General features: G+C 46.1%; 1 protein-coding gene across 1 annotated transcript; it reads left to right on the plus strand.

Moving 5' to 3' along the window:
* Positions 1-902: 902 nt before the first annotated feature.
* Positions 903-17,359, plus strand: LOC309328223 (amphiregulin-like). Its single transcript, XM_081838283.1, has 6 exons — positions 903-1,149; positions 3,623-3,802; positions 9,055-9,232; positions 11,393-11,542; positions 14,155-14,254; positions 16,446-17,359. Exons 1-5 carry the CDS (start codon positions 1,104-1,106, stop codon positions 14,240-14,242), a joined length of 642 nt encoding a protein of 213 aa, XP_081694409.1. The 5' UTR covers positions 903-1,103; the 3' UTR covers positions 14,243-14,254; positions 16,446-17,359.
* The last annotated feature ends 1,676 nt before the right edge of the window (positions 17,360-19,035 follow it).

Here is a 19,035-nt window from a genome sequence, read left to right on the forward strand (position 1 = left end):
AGAGGAGGAATGGCCGCTGGGACAAAAGCAGAGAGAAGGAACACCAGCCGGCACACCTGCAGCAGCACAACCGGATGCCCCACCTGCAATAAAACATATCTCTCCCGTATCAGTCTCTACAGCCACAGCAGGCGCTGTAACTCTCCAGCGGTCTGACGTCGCCTCCAATGGCACACTCTTCTGATGCCTCTCAAGACAGACAGACGCCAACAACCAGGGGCGGACTTGGGTCTTTCAAATTTCAGTGGCACCCCATGCGAGGCCAAAATTTCCCACCTTTTGTCCTGCCTGTGCACTACGTTATAGTTGCAACACTGCCTCTGCCAACAACAGAATATATTTTCTGTTATTATTATTATTTTTCAAAACTAGCGATGGTACCTAATATTTCCGTACGCCACTTTGAGACTTTGAAATATTGAACAGTTTGGGAATGGGTGTCATTTTGGGGAAGCGCTGGGAGATTCTCACTTTTTTCCTTTGGCAATGTGTAAGCGGCCCACCCGGCGCATTCTTTGAGTGTGGCTTGCAGACCCTCAGAAGCTGCCTTGACATGCCCCCAAAGTCTTGGGAAGGACTGAGCAGAAGCTGAGCAGGTGTATAGCACTTTTGGTGGCGCTTGGGCCTGAGCGCAACATGGAGTTTCTGAATGCCAGAGCAGGCGCGCAGGAGAGTGTCCCCGGGGGGACCCCGCGCCTTTCTTTCTGCCCCCCGGGGATCCGGCCGGAGCTCCTTCTCTCCGGGCTCGTGGGGAAGCCGGTAGCAGCTCGTGAGCCGCGGCTGAATCACCTCTTGGCCCGCCTCGCCGCCTCTCCGCGCCCGCTCCGCCTCCGCGCCCTGCTCGCTCTTTGCGCCGCGCGCACCTGGGTGGCGTCTCCGGAGGCGCTCCTGTACCTTTTCCCCACCCGCCTGACGTCGAGCTGCGTCCGACCGGCCTGCCTGCCTGCCTGCCTCCACCGCATATATATCTCTCGGCAGGGATGGAGCAGGGTTGCCGCACGGCGCTCGCAGCTCGCCAGGCGCCCGTCGAGTCCCTCTGAGCCGGAGCCGCCTTTGCGCGCCTGCCTAGCCGCCCGCCCCCCGACGACGCGCCCGTGCCCTCCATGCGCGCCACGCTCGCCCTCCTCCGGCTGCTGCTCTGGAGCTTAGGTGAGCGGCAGGGCGGGAAGAGGGGCAGGTGGGTGGGCGGGCAATGAGACCCTGGGGTGGGGTGGGGTGGGGTGGGGGTGTCGGGGTTAACTTCGGGTGACAGACCCAAGACGGTGCGCTTTGGAGAGAGACGCACAGAGAGAGGCGTTTCTGGTACAGCGATGGGAACTTGCTACATTTTCTCTCGCTTCTCACGCCTTGGCTCCAATACCCGACGGCTTCCTGATTCCAGGAGGTTGGACGGGAACAGCACCATTGTTTTGAAACAGGAGGCACCTGAAAGGCTGCGGGGGGGGGGGGTTCCTCTCCTTTTCCCACGCCCTACACTTTTGATCTGGCCTCCCTAACCGTACTAGATACTTGTTCTTCCCTGGTTTTGTGACATCTTAATTAAAGCTTCCTTTATTTTTAATTTTTTTTTTAAACTGCTGTTCCCTCCATGCATCTCTCGTGCATTTCTGTGTCCTTCCCTCTGTGCTTCATAGATCATAGAAAGGTAATGCTGGAAGAAGGTACCACCCAGGGTCATCTAAGTCCAATCTCTCAACACACAACGTCCCCCATCCAATTTGAAACCAGACCAGACCCTGCTTAGCTTTGCAAATGTGATGGCAGTTTCATTGCTGCACCATTCGGAGGATGTCTAGGATGAGCTCACCTGTTAGTCTCCAAATGTTGTTGGACGCCAGCTCCCATCAGGCCCAACCAGGGTGGTTTGGTGGTCAGGGATGGCAGGGGTTGGGGCCTGACAATGTCTGGGAGACCACAGGTTGCCCATCTCACCCGCAGGTGGGACAGTTGGTCCAAAGGTCACCCAGTCTACTGACTTTCTTGGCAGAAGCTGCCTCCAGACTGCCACTGTTTTGTCGGCAGAAACTGGAACACATGCCGGAAATTTAGGTTTCTGTAATTCAGGTGGATTAAGGTGCTCTGTTGCCCTAGTGCTACAATTCACTTTGTAAAAGCACTTTTAGGAAAATGATGGGGAGGTACACTAAAAAGTGTGGAATGAACGAACAATTAATGGAAAGACGTGTATCTCCCCGCAAGTGAATCTGGGCGAACGCTTAATGTCATATAAGCACCCCATAAACAATTTGGAATGAACGCTCCGAAAAGACTGGGCATAGTCGTAACCCCTGTGTGAACTTTGTGCAAGCAGATCAGGATGAATGCTGAATTGAACCGGTTGTCTGAAGAAGCTCTGAGTGGGGTATTTGAACCCAGCTCTTTCCAGTCTGAGTCAGGGGCTAACCGTTGCACCTTGAGCTTAGAATTCATATAGCACCTCTTATAGCAACAACTATAGGCCAGTATTCCTGTTTCTGCATTGTAGATGGCTGTGGTTCAAATAACAAAGGGGTTAAAGAATTATGTGGCTTATGGTCTTTATAACATACTTACAACTGAGTAAGTCCCACTATGGGACTTCCTCTGAGCAAAGTGCTTATAGGCTTGCAGCCACAATGCAGAGTTACCCCCCTTCTAGAAAGGTGCATTCCCTCTCAACTGTAATTTCTGTCTGACCTGGAAGCAGGGGGCAGCCACCTTTGTATACTCCAGATGTTGTAGACTGCAGCTTCCATCAGCCCCAATGACGGGGTCAGGAACGATGGGGTTGCAGTCCAGCAAAATCTGGAGGGTCCCGTGTTGGTTATCCCTGAAAGGGATAATGAGTAGGTAATATGGGATTAGGCTGATTGGGAGTTCCTCCTATAGTAATTGCCTGCGCAGGTGTTTTGGTCCAAACCCACTGTGTTAGTCTAAGATGCGGCTAATGTCAGCAACTGTCACTGCTCTGCGCAATGGCGGCTTGTTTGTCTTGGTCACCGGATGCCCGAGAATCTTCATCTCAGGACACACTGGATAGCTCAGTTGCTAAGAGCATGGTACTGATAGGGCCGAGGTTGCAGGTTTGATTCCCTACATGGGACACCTGCAAATTTCTGCATTGCAGGGGATGGGACTACATGATCCTTCCAACTCTACAGTTCCATGATTCTTGGACATTAACATCCAATGTGCCATCCTTAGAATGATGGGAGAAATCTATGGCTTAGATGCAATGGTAATCATGTTTGCACGCCATCCCCCAAACCAGATATTCTCAGAAGTAAGTCGTTTTGAATCAAGTAAGTCCTTTTAATAGGAGTGGGGTTTCCCTCCAAGTTCAGAGTCATTGTAGCCATGGACTTGTGCCTATAGTGGAGAATCTGTTTCTCGTAAGCGGCGCACTGATTTTGTCAAGCGGAGCATAGCAACCCAAAACTTGGGAGGCATTTTTAAAATACCGGGGAAGTATAAATGCATTCGCTCATTAGAAAAGCTGAGAGCTGCTTCTCGGGTGACTCACGGCTGCATAAGACTACATAAGTAATAGCTGCCTAATGTAACTTTCAGGTAAACACCTCTCTGCTGGTTTTGGCTGACTAGAAAGAATGGCATCCTGATTTGTCTCATTTCTCTCTTGCAGTGTGCCAGCATGCCGCTGGATCAGGGCTAAATGTGACAGAACAAGAGCAAAACATGCCCGTCCTGAGGACGCTTAATACACCTGCAACTGGGGTGTTTTCCTCGGGAGTTGACTACGAAGAGACTGAAGAGGAAGAGGTGGCAATGGCACCTCAATTCCTTGTAGGTGATTCAGCTACAGGTATGTCAAAGTTGAGCTTTTGCCTGTGGAGAGATCTTTCGTCCTTGGCTGTGGGCCACGTGGAGATGAGCCTGCTGCCGGGATGGGGTGGGTTTTGTGCAAAAAGGTTACTGACGTGTGTCTTCTGCAAGGAAATTTAGGAGAGAGTTTTTAGTTGGCCAACTTTGATTACAACAGCATGCAAGCTTTAAAGGGTAAAGGGACCCTTGACCATTAGGTCCAGTCGTGGCTGACTCTGGGGTTGCGGCACTCATCTCACTTTATTGGCCAAGGGAGCCGGCGTACAGCTTCCGGGTTGTGTGGCCAGCATGACTAAGCCGCTTCTGGCAAACCAGAGCAGCGCACGGAAACGCCGTTTACCTTCCCGCCGGAGAGGTACCTATTTAGCTACTTGCACTGTGACGTGCTTTTGAACTGCTAGGTTGGCAGGAGCAGGGACCGAGCAACGGAAGCTCACCCCATCGCGGGGATTCGAACCGCCGACCTTCTGATCGGCAAGTCCTAGGTTCTGTGGTTTAACCCACAGCGCCACCCACGTCCCTGCATGCAAGCTTAAGGGTCCCACGAATGCTCTGCATCTTTGTTGGTTCTTCTTCCTATGATCCAAGCACTTGTAGCTGGGCTCAACTATCTATTAGCAAGATGTTAGGAGAGGTCCTAGGGACGCAGGTGGTGCTGTGGTCTAAACCACTGAGCCTCTTGGGCTTGCTGATCAGAAGGTCAGCGGTTCGAATCCCCGCGACGGGGTGAGCTCCTATTGTTCAGTCCCTGCTCCTGCCAACCTAGCAGTTCTAAGTCACGTCAAAGTGCAAGTAGATAAATAGGTACCGCTCCGGCGGGAAGATAAACGGTGTTTCCATGTGCTCTGGTTTCCGTCACGGTGTCCCGTTGAGCCAAAATTGGTTTAGTCCTGCTGACCACATGACCTGGAAAACTGTCTGTGGACAAACGCTGGCTCCTTCGGCCTGAAAGCGAGATGAACGCTGCAACCCCATAGTTGCCTTTGACTGGATCTAACCATCCAGAGGTCCTTTACCTTAATTGCAAGGGGCTCCTACATTTTGTCAGGTATCCCATCGTGTAAAAGAAAAGAGAGAAATATTACTATTATTAACCAAAGTTTTGAGGACAGGAAGAAATGAATGGATTTCAATTTCTCCCTCCTTCAAATTCAAGTTTTCATTGTCTCCACAGAATAATATAACACTCAAATTCCAGTGCTTTTTTTCTTTGAAAAAAAGTGTTTAGGGGTACTCTTATTTTGACTCAAGAAAATCACCATTTTATAGTTCAAATTGGGAAAAATAAAGACAGTAAATGGACAAAAGTACAAAGATTCTCAAAACATTTAGGGGTATCCATACTCCTGCATCCCCCCAGAAAAAGCACTGTCAAACTCAATAATTCTGCTTTTCACTCACCAGTTGGCATTAATTTACACTGCTGTAAGTTAATTACCCTATAATGTAGCAACTATGGGCCTTAGACATATTTTCCCATAAGTCACACCAAGTAAGTATGAGGCTAAGTAGAAACTTGCCCTGCACTACCACAGCCTAGTAGGATTTCCTTCCTTTAATATTACTAAACCTTTTAAATTTGAGGTTTTCAAAATCTGAACAATGTGATCATATCTTGGGTTGCAGTTCTCCTGCAACCGCTGTGGGCGAGAGTTATTTGGAATATTATTTAATTAGTGAAACCTGGGTATCAATCTGATAAGCTTTCCCAGTGCATAGTTGCAATTAAGTTTTGGGATGGCAGCATCTATGTAAATAGAGCTTTAAATTTCTGTCAAACTCCAAGCATAAGCTATTTATTCTGTTATATGGTAGGTGATCTGGGCTGCTTCTGGTTCATACTACTTTTGCATCTGCTTGGCCATAAGTTCATTAAAATAATAATCTCTGAAACTTGTATTTAATTATACATTTCAAAACACATTTCCTAACCAAGTACATACTCTTCAAATATATTTTTATTCTTTTTTGAGCCAAGAACTGGGCTGTAACACTCAAGAACTTCAGCAGATAATAGATAACAAAATTCCCATCTGTACATTATTCTGGGAAGTGCAGATGTTTGAACTGGAATTCACCAAGAGTGAATTTTTCTGCCGTACACTGCCCCCAATGTGTTTGCATTCTGCTGCTGAGCCAATGCATTTCAACGAGGCATCCCCAAACTCAGCCCTCCAGATGTTTTAGGACTACAATTCCCATCATCCCTGACCACTGGTCCTGTTAGCTAGGGATGATGGGAGTTGTAGTCCCAAAACATCTGGAGGGCCGAGTTTGGGGGTGCCTGATTTAAACCCTTCAGCCTTTGGTTCAGAAGCAGTCTCAATTTTTGGCTCACAATTGAGCCTTTAACCCTGAGAGTTGACAACGTTGTTGTGTTTGAGTTTAAAGGAAACGTTGGTTTAGGAGCAATATTTTGCCTTCCTAACGCTCATGCCATTTCTAAGACTCTTGAGGTAAGGAGCAATACTCTGCTGGCACTTTTTCGAAATGGACTGTTGTTGGTTCCAGAAAATAAAGGAGCATAGCTACGCTGCAAACTTATAGTGGTTGCACAAGTCTTGGCTGCCTCCAAAGAATTCTGGGAATTGCTGGCTCCATTGTGGAGTCAAGGGGCAGGATAAAACTATTTAAGCAAGAGACATTTGGAGGGCTGTTGAGAATTTTGCAAGCCATTGTAGGAACATCTGAAGCTGCCTAGTACTGAATCAGGCCATTGGTCCCTCAACTTAGTTTGTTGACCAACTTGAAAGCCTTTGGCCCCTTCGTGGCAGAATAAAGGTACCATAGGAACCAGTCCTCAGGGCTGAGGTCTCTTCGGCCATCCCTCAAAAATATTTGAGGGGGCCAAGCCCGAATGGTGTGCACGCACAGCACCATGTGATTGATTATGTGGGGTGGGGATTACCTCCCTCTCCCCCAAATATCTTATTCAAGTTGTCACCCCTAAAAGGTACAGTCAACAAACTAAGTTCTTACTCTGGAATGTGTCCATGAATAGCAGCTTGAGGGGGGTATGGGCAACAAATTTCCATAGTCTCCAAAGGAAACCATAAGTGAGCCACCAATTTTCAAGTAGTCCAGGTTGGGGCTGAGGAACCTCCAAGGTAGAACATATGTGGTTTGGTGATCATGGAGCCTAGCTGGCAGAAGACTTTTGACAGCTACCTGCAGTGGCTCAAAGTGTCATTCGTAATGCTAATTGCAATGTAGCCGTCATGTGCTGAGCAATGTGCGCCGAAAGGATGCTACGGTGTCAGTTTGTGTGCCTGACAGGGAGTTGCACTCCGTCCTGTTTCTCTGATGAGTGTCTCTGTATGATGTCTTCTAAACAAGTTTGTCATTCGTATGGTACGTTTTTAGAGGTACACCTAGGTGGTTGTGGTTTTTTTTACCTCAGGCTGAGAGAAAATGACTGACCCAACGTACTTCAGAGTTGCTGTTAAGGGGGGGAGGGGAGAGCTATGCACATTGCTTAAGTTTCTTGGAGGAACAGCATGATTAAAATGCAATAAACACACCTACAACATGAAGTCTAGCAAGTCTTGCCGATCGTGACCTAAAAAAACAAAAAAGGCCATCTAGTTATGTTTTGTGTTCTTAGTACAGTGGTACCTCGGATTACAGACGCTTCAGGTTACAGACTCCGCTAACCCAGAAATAGTACCTCAGGTTAAGAACTTTGCTTCAGGATGAGAACAGAAATTGTGCAGCGGCGGTAGCAGGAGGCCCCATTAGCTAAAGTGGTACCTTAGGTTAAGAACAGTTTCAGGTTAAGAACAGACCTCCAGAACGAATTAAGTTCTTAACCCGAGGTACCACTGTAACAGCAAAATGGAAAATTCAGGAAGTGATCCTGAAACTCAGTTGTGTGTTAACTGATGTTTTTTTCACAGGCATGTTTTGGAGGGTTGGGTGGGAATGATTTAAGAATGTCTTTCCGTCCATTAATGGCACATGTTCATTAGCACACCGCAGCAGAATCCCACAAGCATGCATCTTTAAATTGGGAGATGGCTGTGAAATCCTCTTTAAGAATTCCTCCTTGGCTGTCTGTTCAGTCCTTTGAACCCCTCTGAAATGCAAATATCTTTGGGGTTAACCATATTACCACACTTCATTAGACTTGCTAAGCATAATTAGTTGACACTACTTAATTTGCCCTTCATGCTGAGCAGTAATGTTTATGATAAAATTAGTCAACAACAGTTATTACTAGCTCGGGCTTTATTGCATTTGAGAATCAAACTCGAAGCTATATTAAAAGGGCTTTTGCACATTGACTTTCTAAAATGTGTGTCACATCAACATAAAAAGCAGAGGCAAAAATTGTTTCACATCTGTGTCAGCTTCTTTCCTGGTCATATGTTACTTCTGGAGTGTGAGGTATGTACTAGGTCTAAAAATAGAAAGGGAAGCACTTCCTGAACACCAAGAGTTAAATATCTGGATCAGGCACCTTGGCCTTAGTGCATAAAAATAAATAAATCATGGTTTCCTAGACTCTGTTCCTTGAGTTTCTGCTGGCACAAAGTTGTCTCCTCTAAAGGCATAAGCATCTTTTGTTCATCTTCTTTTGTTGTTGCTGCTGCTGCTGCTGCTGCTGTTTTTAAAAAATGCACCTAAAACCTCTCCCACACAAGAATATTTTCAGGGCCATCTTCAATTTAAAGCAGGATACCCAATTGCTATCTTGTTAGAATATTGTGTATTATAGGCAGGTCTCTAGCATGAAGGCCCTTTGTTGATCTTTGGACTTGCAGCCAAAGTGGTGTACAGCACCATATTTTTGCTCTATAAGACACTTTCCTCCTAAAAAGTAAGGGGAAATGTGTGTGCGTCTTATGGAGGCGAATGCAGGTAGAAGCCAGAACAGCAAGAGGCACGCAGCTTACAGCTGTGCAGCAAAAGCAGCGATGCCTCTTGCTGTTCTGGCTTCTGGGATAGCTGCGCAACCTGCATTCGCTCCATAAGACGCACACACATTTCCCCTTACTTTTTAGGAGGGAAAAAGTGAGTCTTATAGAGCAAAAAATATGGTACTAGTTTGAATGGGAAACTGAGGTTGAAATGCTACTGTCCTTGGCTACATCTCCCTCCCTCTTCCCCCATTTCCCTCTCAGTATGATCTAATCTGCAGTTAAAATACCACCCTGAGCTCATTGAAGCAAGGGCAGATAACTCGTCAATGCAAATAAACACTTTTTTTTTTCTCCTCTTTCCCCTTTCCAGTTCCATTTGAACTTAAAAAGCCAGCAAAATCAGAGAGCGGGAAAAAGAAGCCAAAAAGAAAGGGGAACAACAAGGGGAAGAAAAACATGAAGAAAACCCCATGTGAAGCAGAGTTTAAAAACTTCTGTGTACATGGGGACTGCAAATATTATGAACATCTGCGAAAAGCCACATGCAAGTAAGTTGACCTACGGCCTTTGAGGGCAGTCCTTCTGAATTCTGGACTTTTGCACAGAATTGGTTGGTTGGTTGATTGATTGATTGATTGATTGATCGATCGATCGATTTATATACTGCCCACCATCATAAGATCTCAGGGCGGTTCACAGAATAAAATGCAGGATAAAAACAAAAATAGAAGGCGTTTAAACCCACAGCCCTGAGCGCAGAGTTATTAAATGGGCAGCAAAACATAGAAAACACAGATCTGTTGACAAATAGTTTACCGTTTTTTTTAAATTATTGAGAAAGTTTGAGAACAAAGCGCTTATCAACCCACAGTCAACCTGCTAGGCTGGATTAACCATGAAGCAAAATAAGCCCATCAAGGGAAGGGGGGCACCATAGAAATTTCCCATTGCTGTTTTTTTTAACATTAATGGTCACAAATTTCTCAGCTGAGCATTTGTTTTCTCAGCTGAAGTATATTAAAAATCCCAACAGAAAACCATGCCACAAGGCAGGCTGGACGCCTTATCTCTGCTAAGCATAGAGGCAGATGTGTTGCGTTAAGGTGAGTTTTGAGGATCCGATCAAAGGCTCTGCAGTTAGAAAAAAGCAGGAGAAAATAAAGTGGTAGTATACAAAAATAAACATTATCTCCCATCTTACTGCAGGTTTTGTTTCATTTCGAAAAATAAAATGGTATTTCACGGTTTATCATTGTTTCTATTTCGAATTGGATATATATGTGGGCATCGAAATCTTTGGAGTGCTTGGGGCTTTGAAAGGTCTTAATCTGACCTTGCCTTCCTGGACAAAGGTTTCACAGAAACCAGGAGATGGGTGCTGCTGACTGCTCTCTGCATTGATTGGAACAAGCCCAATGCCATTGTTAGAATAACTGTGGTTTTTATACATGTATTCTAAAGAAGAATAGAAATGGATGGGTTCCTTTCTGAGCAACCTTTTGTGGGCCAAAGGTTGGGGGGGGAGGCAGGACCAATGGCCAAAATGGGAGGGGCAAAAATTGTATAGAAGTCTAGTTTCTGCATACGGTAACAGCTGCCTCTCGTATCTTCCATTCAGGCAGGCGAAAGGTATTGCTGGAATCTGAGAGCACATAACTAGTCCAAGCAAATACGTCTGGGGTGCAAAGTCAGGCTGGTGAGGGGTGTGTCCTTGGGAAAATTCCAAGGGCTGTATAGAGACATCTAGAACCATAATTAATGATGTAAGCTGCCCAATGGCAGGAGAGGGTTCCCAGGGACAAAGGTACCCAAACTTTGGTGGGGTTTGCTCATAAGTCCCTTATCCCAGCACTGTGTCCCACTGCTGTCCCTTATTGATGATGTCCCTTAAATTTCCCGGGTTTCAAAGGAAGCAGCTCCCTGCCGGCCAGGGAGGAGGGAGGCTCCAACTGTGTTTCTTGGCTGCGTTGCTCACCCAATAAGGAGTCTAAGAACGACTGGGGGTGGAGCTTTCATGCCTTGTGCCAATCAAATTGGCCGCGTTGCCTGGGGACTCGCCTTTGTTCAGCGCTTCCCAGCGGAGAGGTGACGGTGGTTTTCCTTGCTGCATCCCCTTTGCCGGGTTGCTGCGCTGTGGGAACCACCACTTGAGGCTTCGTTTGGTTGCTGGCTGGGTTTTCTGCCTTTGGCTTGGAGGGGCTCAGAAGTTGAACATAGCTGTGCTCTGAAAATCCCTTATTTTGGCTGCTGATCCCTTATTTTCAAGGCTGCTGGTCCCTTATTTTCAAATCTGTAAGTTGATAGCTATGGTTTTGCTCACTGTCTTGTTAGCAATTCTGATTGATTCACTGTGTCGCCCGCAAGTCCTTGCCATGTACGTTTTAAACGATTGTGGCATTCGTAAGCTGCACAATGGGCCGCCGAACTCGTAATTTGCTCATGTGTTAAAAGAAAGAATGAAGTACGCTTTTCCTGGAACGTCCCAGCCAAACTAATTGCAGCTTAGCCTACAGCTGGAAAATTCCTCACTAGCACTGTTGGATCTGACAACAGGACATGGTGAGATCTTGCTTCTTGGGCCCCAGCAACTTACAATGTGGTGCTGATGAGCTGCAGCAGTCTTATCCGAATGGCTTGCCTTGGTGTAAACTCTGAAGCGAGCGCTCGAAAAACTGTGCGGCTAAATTTTGTGTGTGGTTAATTTTCAGGTGCCACTCAGATTACTTTGGCGAACGTTGCGTTGAGCAGTTTTTGAAGACGCACATTACCGCTGGCAACGAAAGTTTCACATCCACAATACTTGCGTCGACAGCTGGTTTGCTCACCTTTGCTGCCATTGCAATCATTGTAACATTGCTGTAAGTACTGCAATTTCGGTCCTCCGGTTTGTTGAAGAAACCTAGTAAATTGGTGGCAGAAGCACACACAATATTTCACCTATGTACACATTCTCCTGTAGTCCTTTTTTGAGTGTGTTATAGGAATAGGATGTTGGTTTGCACTACAAGTTTGTCCTAAAGTATGCCATATGAATGTAATCCAAATCAATGGTCTAAGCAAACAACCTGGTGAACACTCATGTAAGTTCAACATTTCAGAAACTTTTGAATTGAAATGCAGTCTGCAGACGGTGTCCTTCAGGTCTCCAGGAACTGGTCAAAGTTTACGTCCTCCTAACCTTTAAGATGGGATGTGGGTGGCGCTGTGGGTTAAACCACAGAGCCTAGGACTTGCCGATCAGAAGGTCGGCGGTTCGAACCCCCGCAACGGGGTGAGCTCCCGTTGCTCAGTCCCTGCTCCTGCCAACCTAGCAGTTCAAAAGCATGTCAAAGTGCAAGTAGATAAATAGGTACCACTCTGGCAGGAAGGTAAACGGCATTTCCATGCACTGCTCTGGTTTGCCAGAAGCGGCTTAGTCATGCTGGCCACATGACCTGGAAGCTGTATGCCGGCTCCCTCGGCCAATAAAGCGAGATGAGCGCCACAACCCCAGAGTCGGCCACGACTGGACCTAATGGTCAGGGGTCCCTTTACCCTTTAACTTTAACCTTTAAGATGTAAAGCTCTGGAACAAGCTTAATTTAAACAATGGGTACATGGTGGTCACCAAATAGTTGGGGGTGGATAATGGGTTCAATGTGGGGTGGTGTCATGAGCTAGTGTTGCATTTGTAAACCATGGACCCTTGTGTTTTGGTGATATCATGAGGAGTGGCCCACACTCTGAGGGGCCCCCAATAGGAGGACGGATGGGATTCAGGCAATATCACTCAATCACACCATGCCAGCCAATGCCTGGCTAAGTGTGCCATCTGCATAGGTTTACTGCATGCGATAGCAAAGTAATGTCCCACTCATGGGGAAAGGGGGTTTAGTGGCAATCGCACTGCTGCTCTTTGTATCGTTCATAGTAAGAATTCACCTTAGATGCTGCCTCACCCAGTTTAATCTACAAATAGTAAGGCAGGGCATTCCGGCTCATTCGAAACCATAAAAATTCACAGCTCAGTGCTAATAATTTAGGATAAATCAACAGTTTATAGCCAGTTTCCATAGAGGCCAGCAAATGATACCATTTGCGGGTACCCGTCAGTTCTTTTTTACTAGGCATACAAAGCATGCACAAATGGATCTGTCCATGGTATCTGTTGCTGGCAAACTAGCCGAATGTTCTTGAACTAAGAACAGAAATGCAAAGCCAATTCACTGCCTCCCGAAGTTTCGCTTCTGTATATACCACATTCCTCCAAGGGACTCAAGATGGCCGACATGATTCTCTGCCTCCCCATTTTAGCTTCACAAGAGCCTCGTGAGGGTAAGCTGAGAACAGCTGACCAGCCTGCCGGAAGCCACACCTGTTTGTGAAGGGGCCTTGAAGTGTCAGCCTGGGATGGTGGTTAGCTGAGATAAATGGATCAGGAACTCATCGTTGACACAAAGCGAAACCTCAGAGGCCCAGTCCACCTTCTGCTGATTCCATGATTGCGGATCCTTGGTGCTCATATAGAACATGATGTTATCTAGACAGAGGCTTCTAAAAGATTCCTTCCTTACCCTATCCCAGTGGGGAGAGTTGCACAAACCTCAGTACACCTACTCTGAAGGGCCCTCTCATTCTTTTCCCACCCCTTGCAGCAGATTTGGCCCAAGCAGTAGGACATTTCGCAGGAATTAATGCTTGTACTCAGTTAGTCCCTTCTCTACCCCCTACCTTGAGTTCCTTAAAAGGGTTTGTATACAGTGGTACCTTAGTATACAGCCATAATCCATTCCGGAGGTCCATTCACAAACCAAAACAGGTTGTAACCCAAGGCGCGCTTTCGCCAATGGGGCCTCCAAAAAAAAATTGTTTGTAATCCAAAAAAAAAAATGGGTTGTAATCCAAAGAAAGTTCGCAAACCAGGACACTCACTTCCGGGTTTGACATGTTTGTAATCCAAAATGTATGCAAACAAGACTGTTTGCAAACCAAGGTATTTTAATGTATTTTAATGCACAGTAAACTGAAAGTACAAACTCTGTTTCCCAATGGCCTCCTCAAAATTACCGTATTTTTTGCTCTATAAGACTCACTTTTTCCCTCCTAAAAAGTAAGGGGAAATGTGTGTGCGTTTTATGGAGCGCATGCAGGCTGCGCAGCTATCCCAGAAGCCAGAACAGCAAGAGGGATTGCTGCTTTCACTGCGCAGCTATCCCTCTTGCTGTTCTGGCTTCTGAGATCCAGAATATTTTTTTTCTTGTTTTCCTCCTCCAAAAACTAGGTGCGTCTTGTGGTCTGGTGCATCTTATAGAGCAAAAAATACGGTATACCATGCACAAGGCAAGTTGCTTTGCCTCCAGATATAATAGGCAACACTACACTTGGATTTCAGATCACCGGAGTTTGTATTTTGTATTTTGGGGCATTTTGTATACTTTTGGAGGGGGCAATCTCGGTTTTCATGACGGATTCCAATGTTATTACTTCACAGGGTAAGGAAAAAGTGTTCTGTGTGCGATGAAAAGGAAGAAAGGAGGAGGCTCCGGCAAGAAAACGGAAGTTCCAGCAATGATGTTTAAAGGGAACTGAAGGTAAGTATCGCCTCTCAATATGCTTTCTTCTCCAAAGGTTTTAATTCTCCAAGAAGCAAACAGTCAAAAATCCCTCTTCATAGAACTGACAGGGGATAGCATCACTTTGGGATAATAGTGCCTTTCAGGAGAAGAGGAACCACACCCCAAATATATTGCAAATCTGGCTATGCATCATACTTGGAAAAGTGCCTTAGCATGGGGGTAGAGCAGCTGCCCAGTATGTCCCCTGAACCAGATGGGCCAATGGCTTTCTATATATCCCTATCATCTGTATCAGAACTTCTATGGCATAGTGACTAAGCACCATCTTGCCGCATCTATATGTTCACTAGGTGGGTTAAAGGAAAACACTGTATCTTAGCCCATTCCCACCCATACCCTATTAATACCGGCCACCAACCTCACAGGGCAGCTGTTATAAGAATGACAACAAAGTATAGTATGCCAAGAAAATTCTGAAATTCTGTATTTCCGAAATGATCACTGGGGCAGCATTTTGTCTGTTTTCGGGCAAGTGCTAAATTGTGCGTGGTACATTAATTGGCCCTGTAGGTGTGAACCGATGATGCTTCCATTTTGAGCCATCCTGTTCCCCCTCTTTGGCTGCCACCCTGTTCACATCTACCGGGCAGTAGCCCGCAGTAAACACAGTGGGACTCGCTTCCGAAGCAAAATGTATGTGGTTGCCCTGTTTGGTCTGGGGGAAGTGAGTAGAGACAGACTATTTTCCAGTTCCACTGTCCGTCATTCCAGAGTTAAATGCAGTGGGTAGCGTTTCCTTGAAAGTATGGACCCTGCAAGAGATCAGAATCGGGCTCTACGGTTGCAGGCATTCTCTAGGGAGCTGTCAGACGCAGAGCTGTTATTGTCAGGTCAATATGAAGGCTCTGTCTAATTACGCAATCTATCCAGGAGCTGTCTTCCACTGGCTTTAAATAAGTTGGAGTTCTTGTTATTAAATATACCAAGAACTCAGGCCAATGTAAGTTTCAGTAGTGGGAGTGGGAGTGGGAGTGTATTGTGTTATACATATCTTTATGAGTTAGAGTTTGTAATCACTGTTAGAATTTGTAATTTCTATTTGAGTTTGTAATTCTTGTCAGAATATATACTTTTGAATGGATTAGTTTTTGTTATTATTGACTATTGACTTGTGAGTAGGGACCACTCCCACTACTGAAATTTACATTGGCCTGAGTTCTCGGTGTGCTTTTTTCTTGTCTTACACTGGCTGGCATTGGGCAGAGTCTTCTCTTGACTGGAGACTGATCCCAGGACCTTTTTGCACCCAAAGCATGGGCTCCATCACTGAACCGCAGCACCCCTCTGAATACCAGTTTCTGGGGCGGGGTGCTGTTGTGCTCATGTCGTTCGCAGGCTTCCTTCATGGCCTAGGACCCTTGTACCTACTGGACCGCCTCTCCCGGTATGCCCCACGGAGGACCTTAAAGTCCATAAATAGCAACACCCTAGAGGTCCCGGACCCTAAGGAAGTCAGATTAGCCTCAACCAGAGCCAGGGCATTCTCAACACTGGCTCCAGCCTGGTGGAACGCTTTGTCTCATGAGACCAGGGCCCTGAGGGATCTGATTTCTTTCCTCGGGGCCTGTAAGACAGAGTTGTTCTGCCTGGGCTTTGGCTTGGAATCAATTTGATTCCTTTCCCCCTCTTTCTCTTTCTTCTTCTGTGTTGGAACTCCTATTTGGGGACTTCCCTGGCTTTTTTCTGGCCTGTGTAGGACCAGTATGGATAGTTAGCCTTGGTGAAGACTTGACATTTTTATCCCCAAAAAAGTTTTTGGTTGAGTTTCCCCTGAAATTAGGCTGCCTTTTAATGTTTTGATGCTGTATTTTAATCTTGTTTTTTAAGCTGTATTTCAATCCATTGTTTTTATATTTGGAGTTAGCCGCCCTGAGCCCAGTCTTGGCTGGGGAGGGCAGGGTATAAATAAAATTTATTATTATTATTATTATTATTATTATTATTATTATTATTATTATCTAGTCCAACACTGTGAGAACAGGGTGCTGGACTAAATGGGCCGTTGGCCTGATTCAACAGGCTCTTTTTATGTCCCCATGGCCCACTAAATCCTGCTTTTTAACTCTTCGGAAACACTTTCAGTAGCTCCCAGCTTGGCACGATGATGTTCCTGTTGAAGCTATTACTCAGTTCTTGCCTCTTCTAGGAGATGCAGCTGAAAAGGCTGTCGCTGAGGCACACGCCCTTCCGTGGAGGCACGTTGGAGAAGGTCAAACTCAGAACCTCAGAGGAGCACGTTGAGAGCCTGAGACCTTGTCTGCCCAACATGGAAGATGCCGCAAGGAGGGCTTTTGCACACCCTTGGCCTCTCTGCAGCTGCCAGAGGATGTCAAACATGCCGCCACACTTGCAGGAGTCAATATCTGTCGTTTCCACAGCCGCCGGAGAGCTGCCCTGCCCCACCCTGTTCAGTACCGGAAGACGACCCAAAGACCGTGTGTGCATTAATCTGTCACCAGAGAACTATTGGCAGGTAGTTTACAGAGACGTCTGTGTGCAAGGGGGAGAATTTAGGGAGGTGTTCATGCCTGCATCAAGAGATGGGATTCTTCTTCTTCTTTTTTGTGTTGTTACTGACTTCCACACACACACCCCTCGAGGTGAAAGGAGGGGAAACAGAGCAGGCTTTGAAATAAGTCTCAGGTTGCTTAAAAAGCTCTGTGACTCCCAGCCTGGGATAAACTACACAGGGTGTGCCTCTCTTCTCCTCCACCTCCACCTGTTGTCAACTTGAGGGCTCCTGCTTGCTGCCTGAAAAGGTGGCAGACCAGAAATGTCACTGCTGTCTGCTTTCTGTTCTGGATGTCTTGCCGTGGAGGTGCACGAGCTGTTTCCAAGTTTGCTGCTTCTTTCTTTCTTTCTTTCTTTCTTTCTTTCTTTCTTTCTTTCTTTATTTCTTTCATAAATGCACGTTTTTAAAGACCGACATCTCACAGCAAATCTCTCACCTAAGGGTTGCTTGTTGTTGCTGTCTCGGGGTTTGTCTAATCCCAGCAGTGGCATAGCATGGGCGGGGCAACTAGGGGTCAAAATTCTTTGGGGCACAAAATTTCAAAAGGGGGGGAAATGAAGTAGTCATCATAAATAAAAAATAGGGTGCCCTCCCCCTCACACAGAAGATCTCCCAATGTTTGTGTGGGCAGACTGAAGAGTGGATTTGGGCGACAGCCAATCGCTAGGGTGCCCTCTGCATGGGCTTTAGAAAGAGACCCATTCCTAACCAATCCCCTGTCCCACCCTCTGCCATGCTCGACACTCACAAGGCACCACTGCTGCCACTTGTGTAAGTTGCCGAGCTATTGCCCCTTCATTCCAGCCTATTGGTGGGCGGTGCTGGGGATACTTGCTTTGCCCCGGGCTCTGGCAATGCATGCTATGCCACTAAATCCCAGTCAGCTGCAGTGTGACAAAACTAGAGTATCGTTGAACTGTCCCTTTAGTGTTCAGAAGCCCAGGGCTGCTGTTTTCGCAACCTGTGCTGTGTAACAATCGAGACAGCTGAGATGTGGAAATAACACTGAAGGCCACCTACTGAAGTTCTCCTCAAAGCACAGATTGTTCTGGATTTAAGTAGGTTGGGAAGTGAATTCTAAATCAGCAGTCTGGTGGTTCCCGTAATCCTTGGAGAGCTTGCCATGAGAGAGGTCATAAAATGAGTCTGTTTTGTCAGCCCTGTTGTCTGGCTGCTTCTCCCTTGAAGCCTGGATCAGGTCTGGGGTTCCTGTGTCTCTCCTGATGTTTCTGGAGCTCTTCATCAGCTCTCACCAACTTGGCCCAAGGTCAGGAATGATGCAAGTTAGATTCCATCAACATCTGGAGGAAAACAGGTTCCCCACCGCTGCCCTAGATCCTTCTCCCACCTCAAGTAAAGAATAAATACTTGCGCCAATGCAGTAACAGCAGCCCCTTCTCAGTACCCTTTGGAAAATGGGGGCAAATGCATGCTAGAATATGCCCATTTATGGCAAAAGTGAATGATGAGCAATCATACAAGGCAACTTATAATATTTTGATGCAACAATTGTGGGGGAAATGGATTGCTTTGGCACACAGACTTATCAACGCTCACCACCTTCAGTGGAGTTCTTTGTTTTGTTTTTAGAAATGTAAATCTTCCTGCATTGAACAGTGGCATGGCATATCTTAAGCAGTCTAATTGTGTGTAAACCTGCAACCACATGCTATTACTTTATGCTTCCTGTAAAGTTATGTAGGACTTCCTGCAAAGCTGCATCTTAATTAACTCAAGCTACAGTCCTATATATTATTTCCTGTAAGCCCCACTGAACATTCTGGGATTTGCTTCTGCAAGGGACTGTACCCTTAAGTTACACTGGCGTGTGTATAAGATTGTTGTGACCGAAAAGGAGAACTTGAGCGACACAGTTTGATTTTACATTAGTGTAAATATGTATACGTGGAGAAGTTTTGTTTTTTAATATTGTAAATAATGTGTTCCTGTATTTAATATGTTCGCACAACTTGACATGACCTATTTATTTTATTAAACTTTTTTACATAAATGGAAAATAAGCGAGTTGAGTCATAACAAATTTGCATACTACTTGGCACTAGATTCTGAATGATTACGATTGCCTAAATTACTGGCTGGCACAATAACAATCAGGCTATTATAATGCTCTACAATTCTTCATTGGTTTCATTTCTTCATGGCTTTTCCCAGAGAATTTTAGAGACTCTGATTTGGTAAGAGTGCTAGAGGCCAAAAGATAAAG

Source organism: Podarcis erhardii (genome assembly GCF_964252035.2).
Source record: "Podarcis erhardii genome assembly, chromosome: 13".
In the NCBI taxonomy this organism is placed as follows: Eukaryota; Metazoa; Chordata; class Lepidosauria; order Squamata; family Lacertidae; genus Podarcis; species Podarcis erhardii.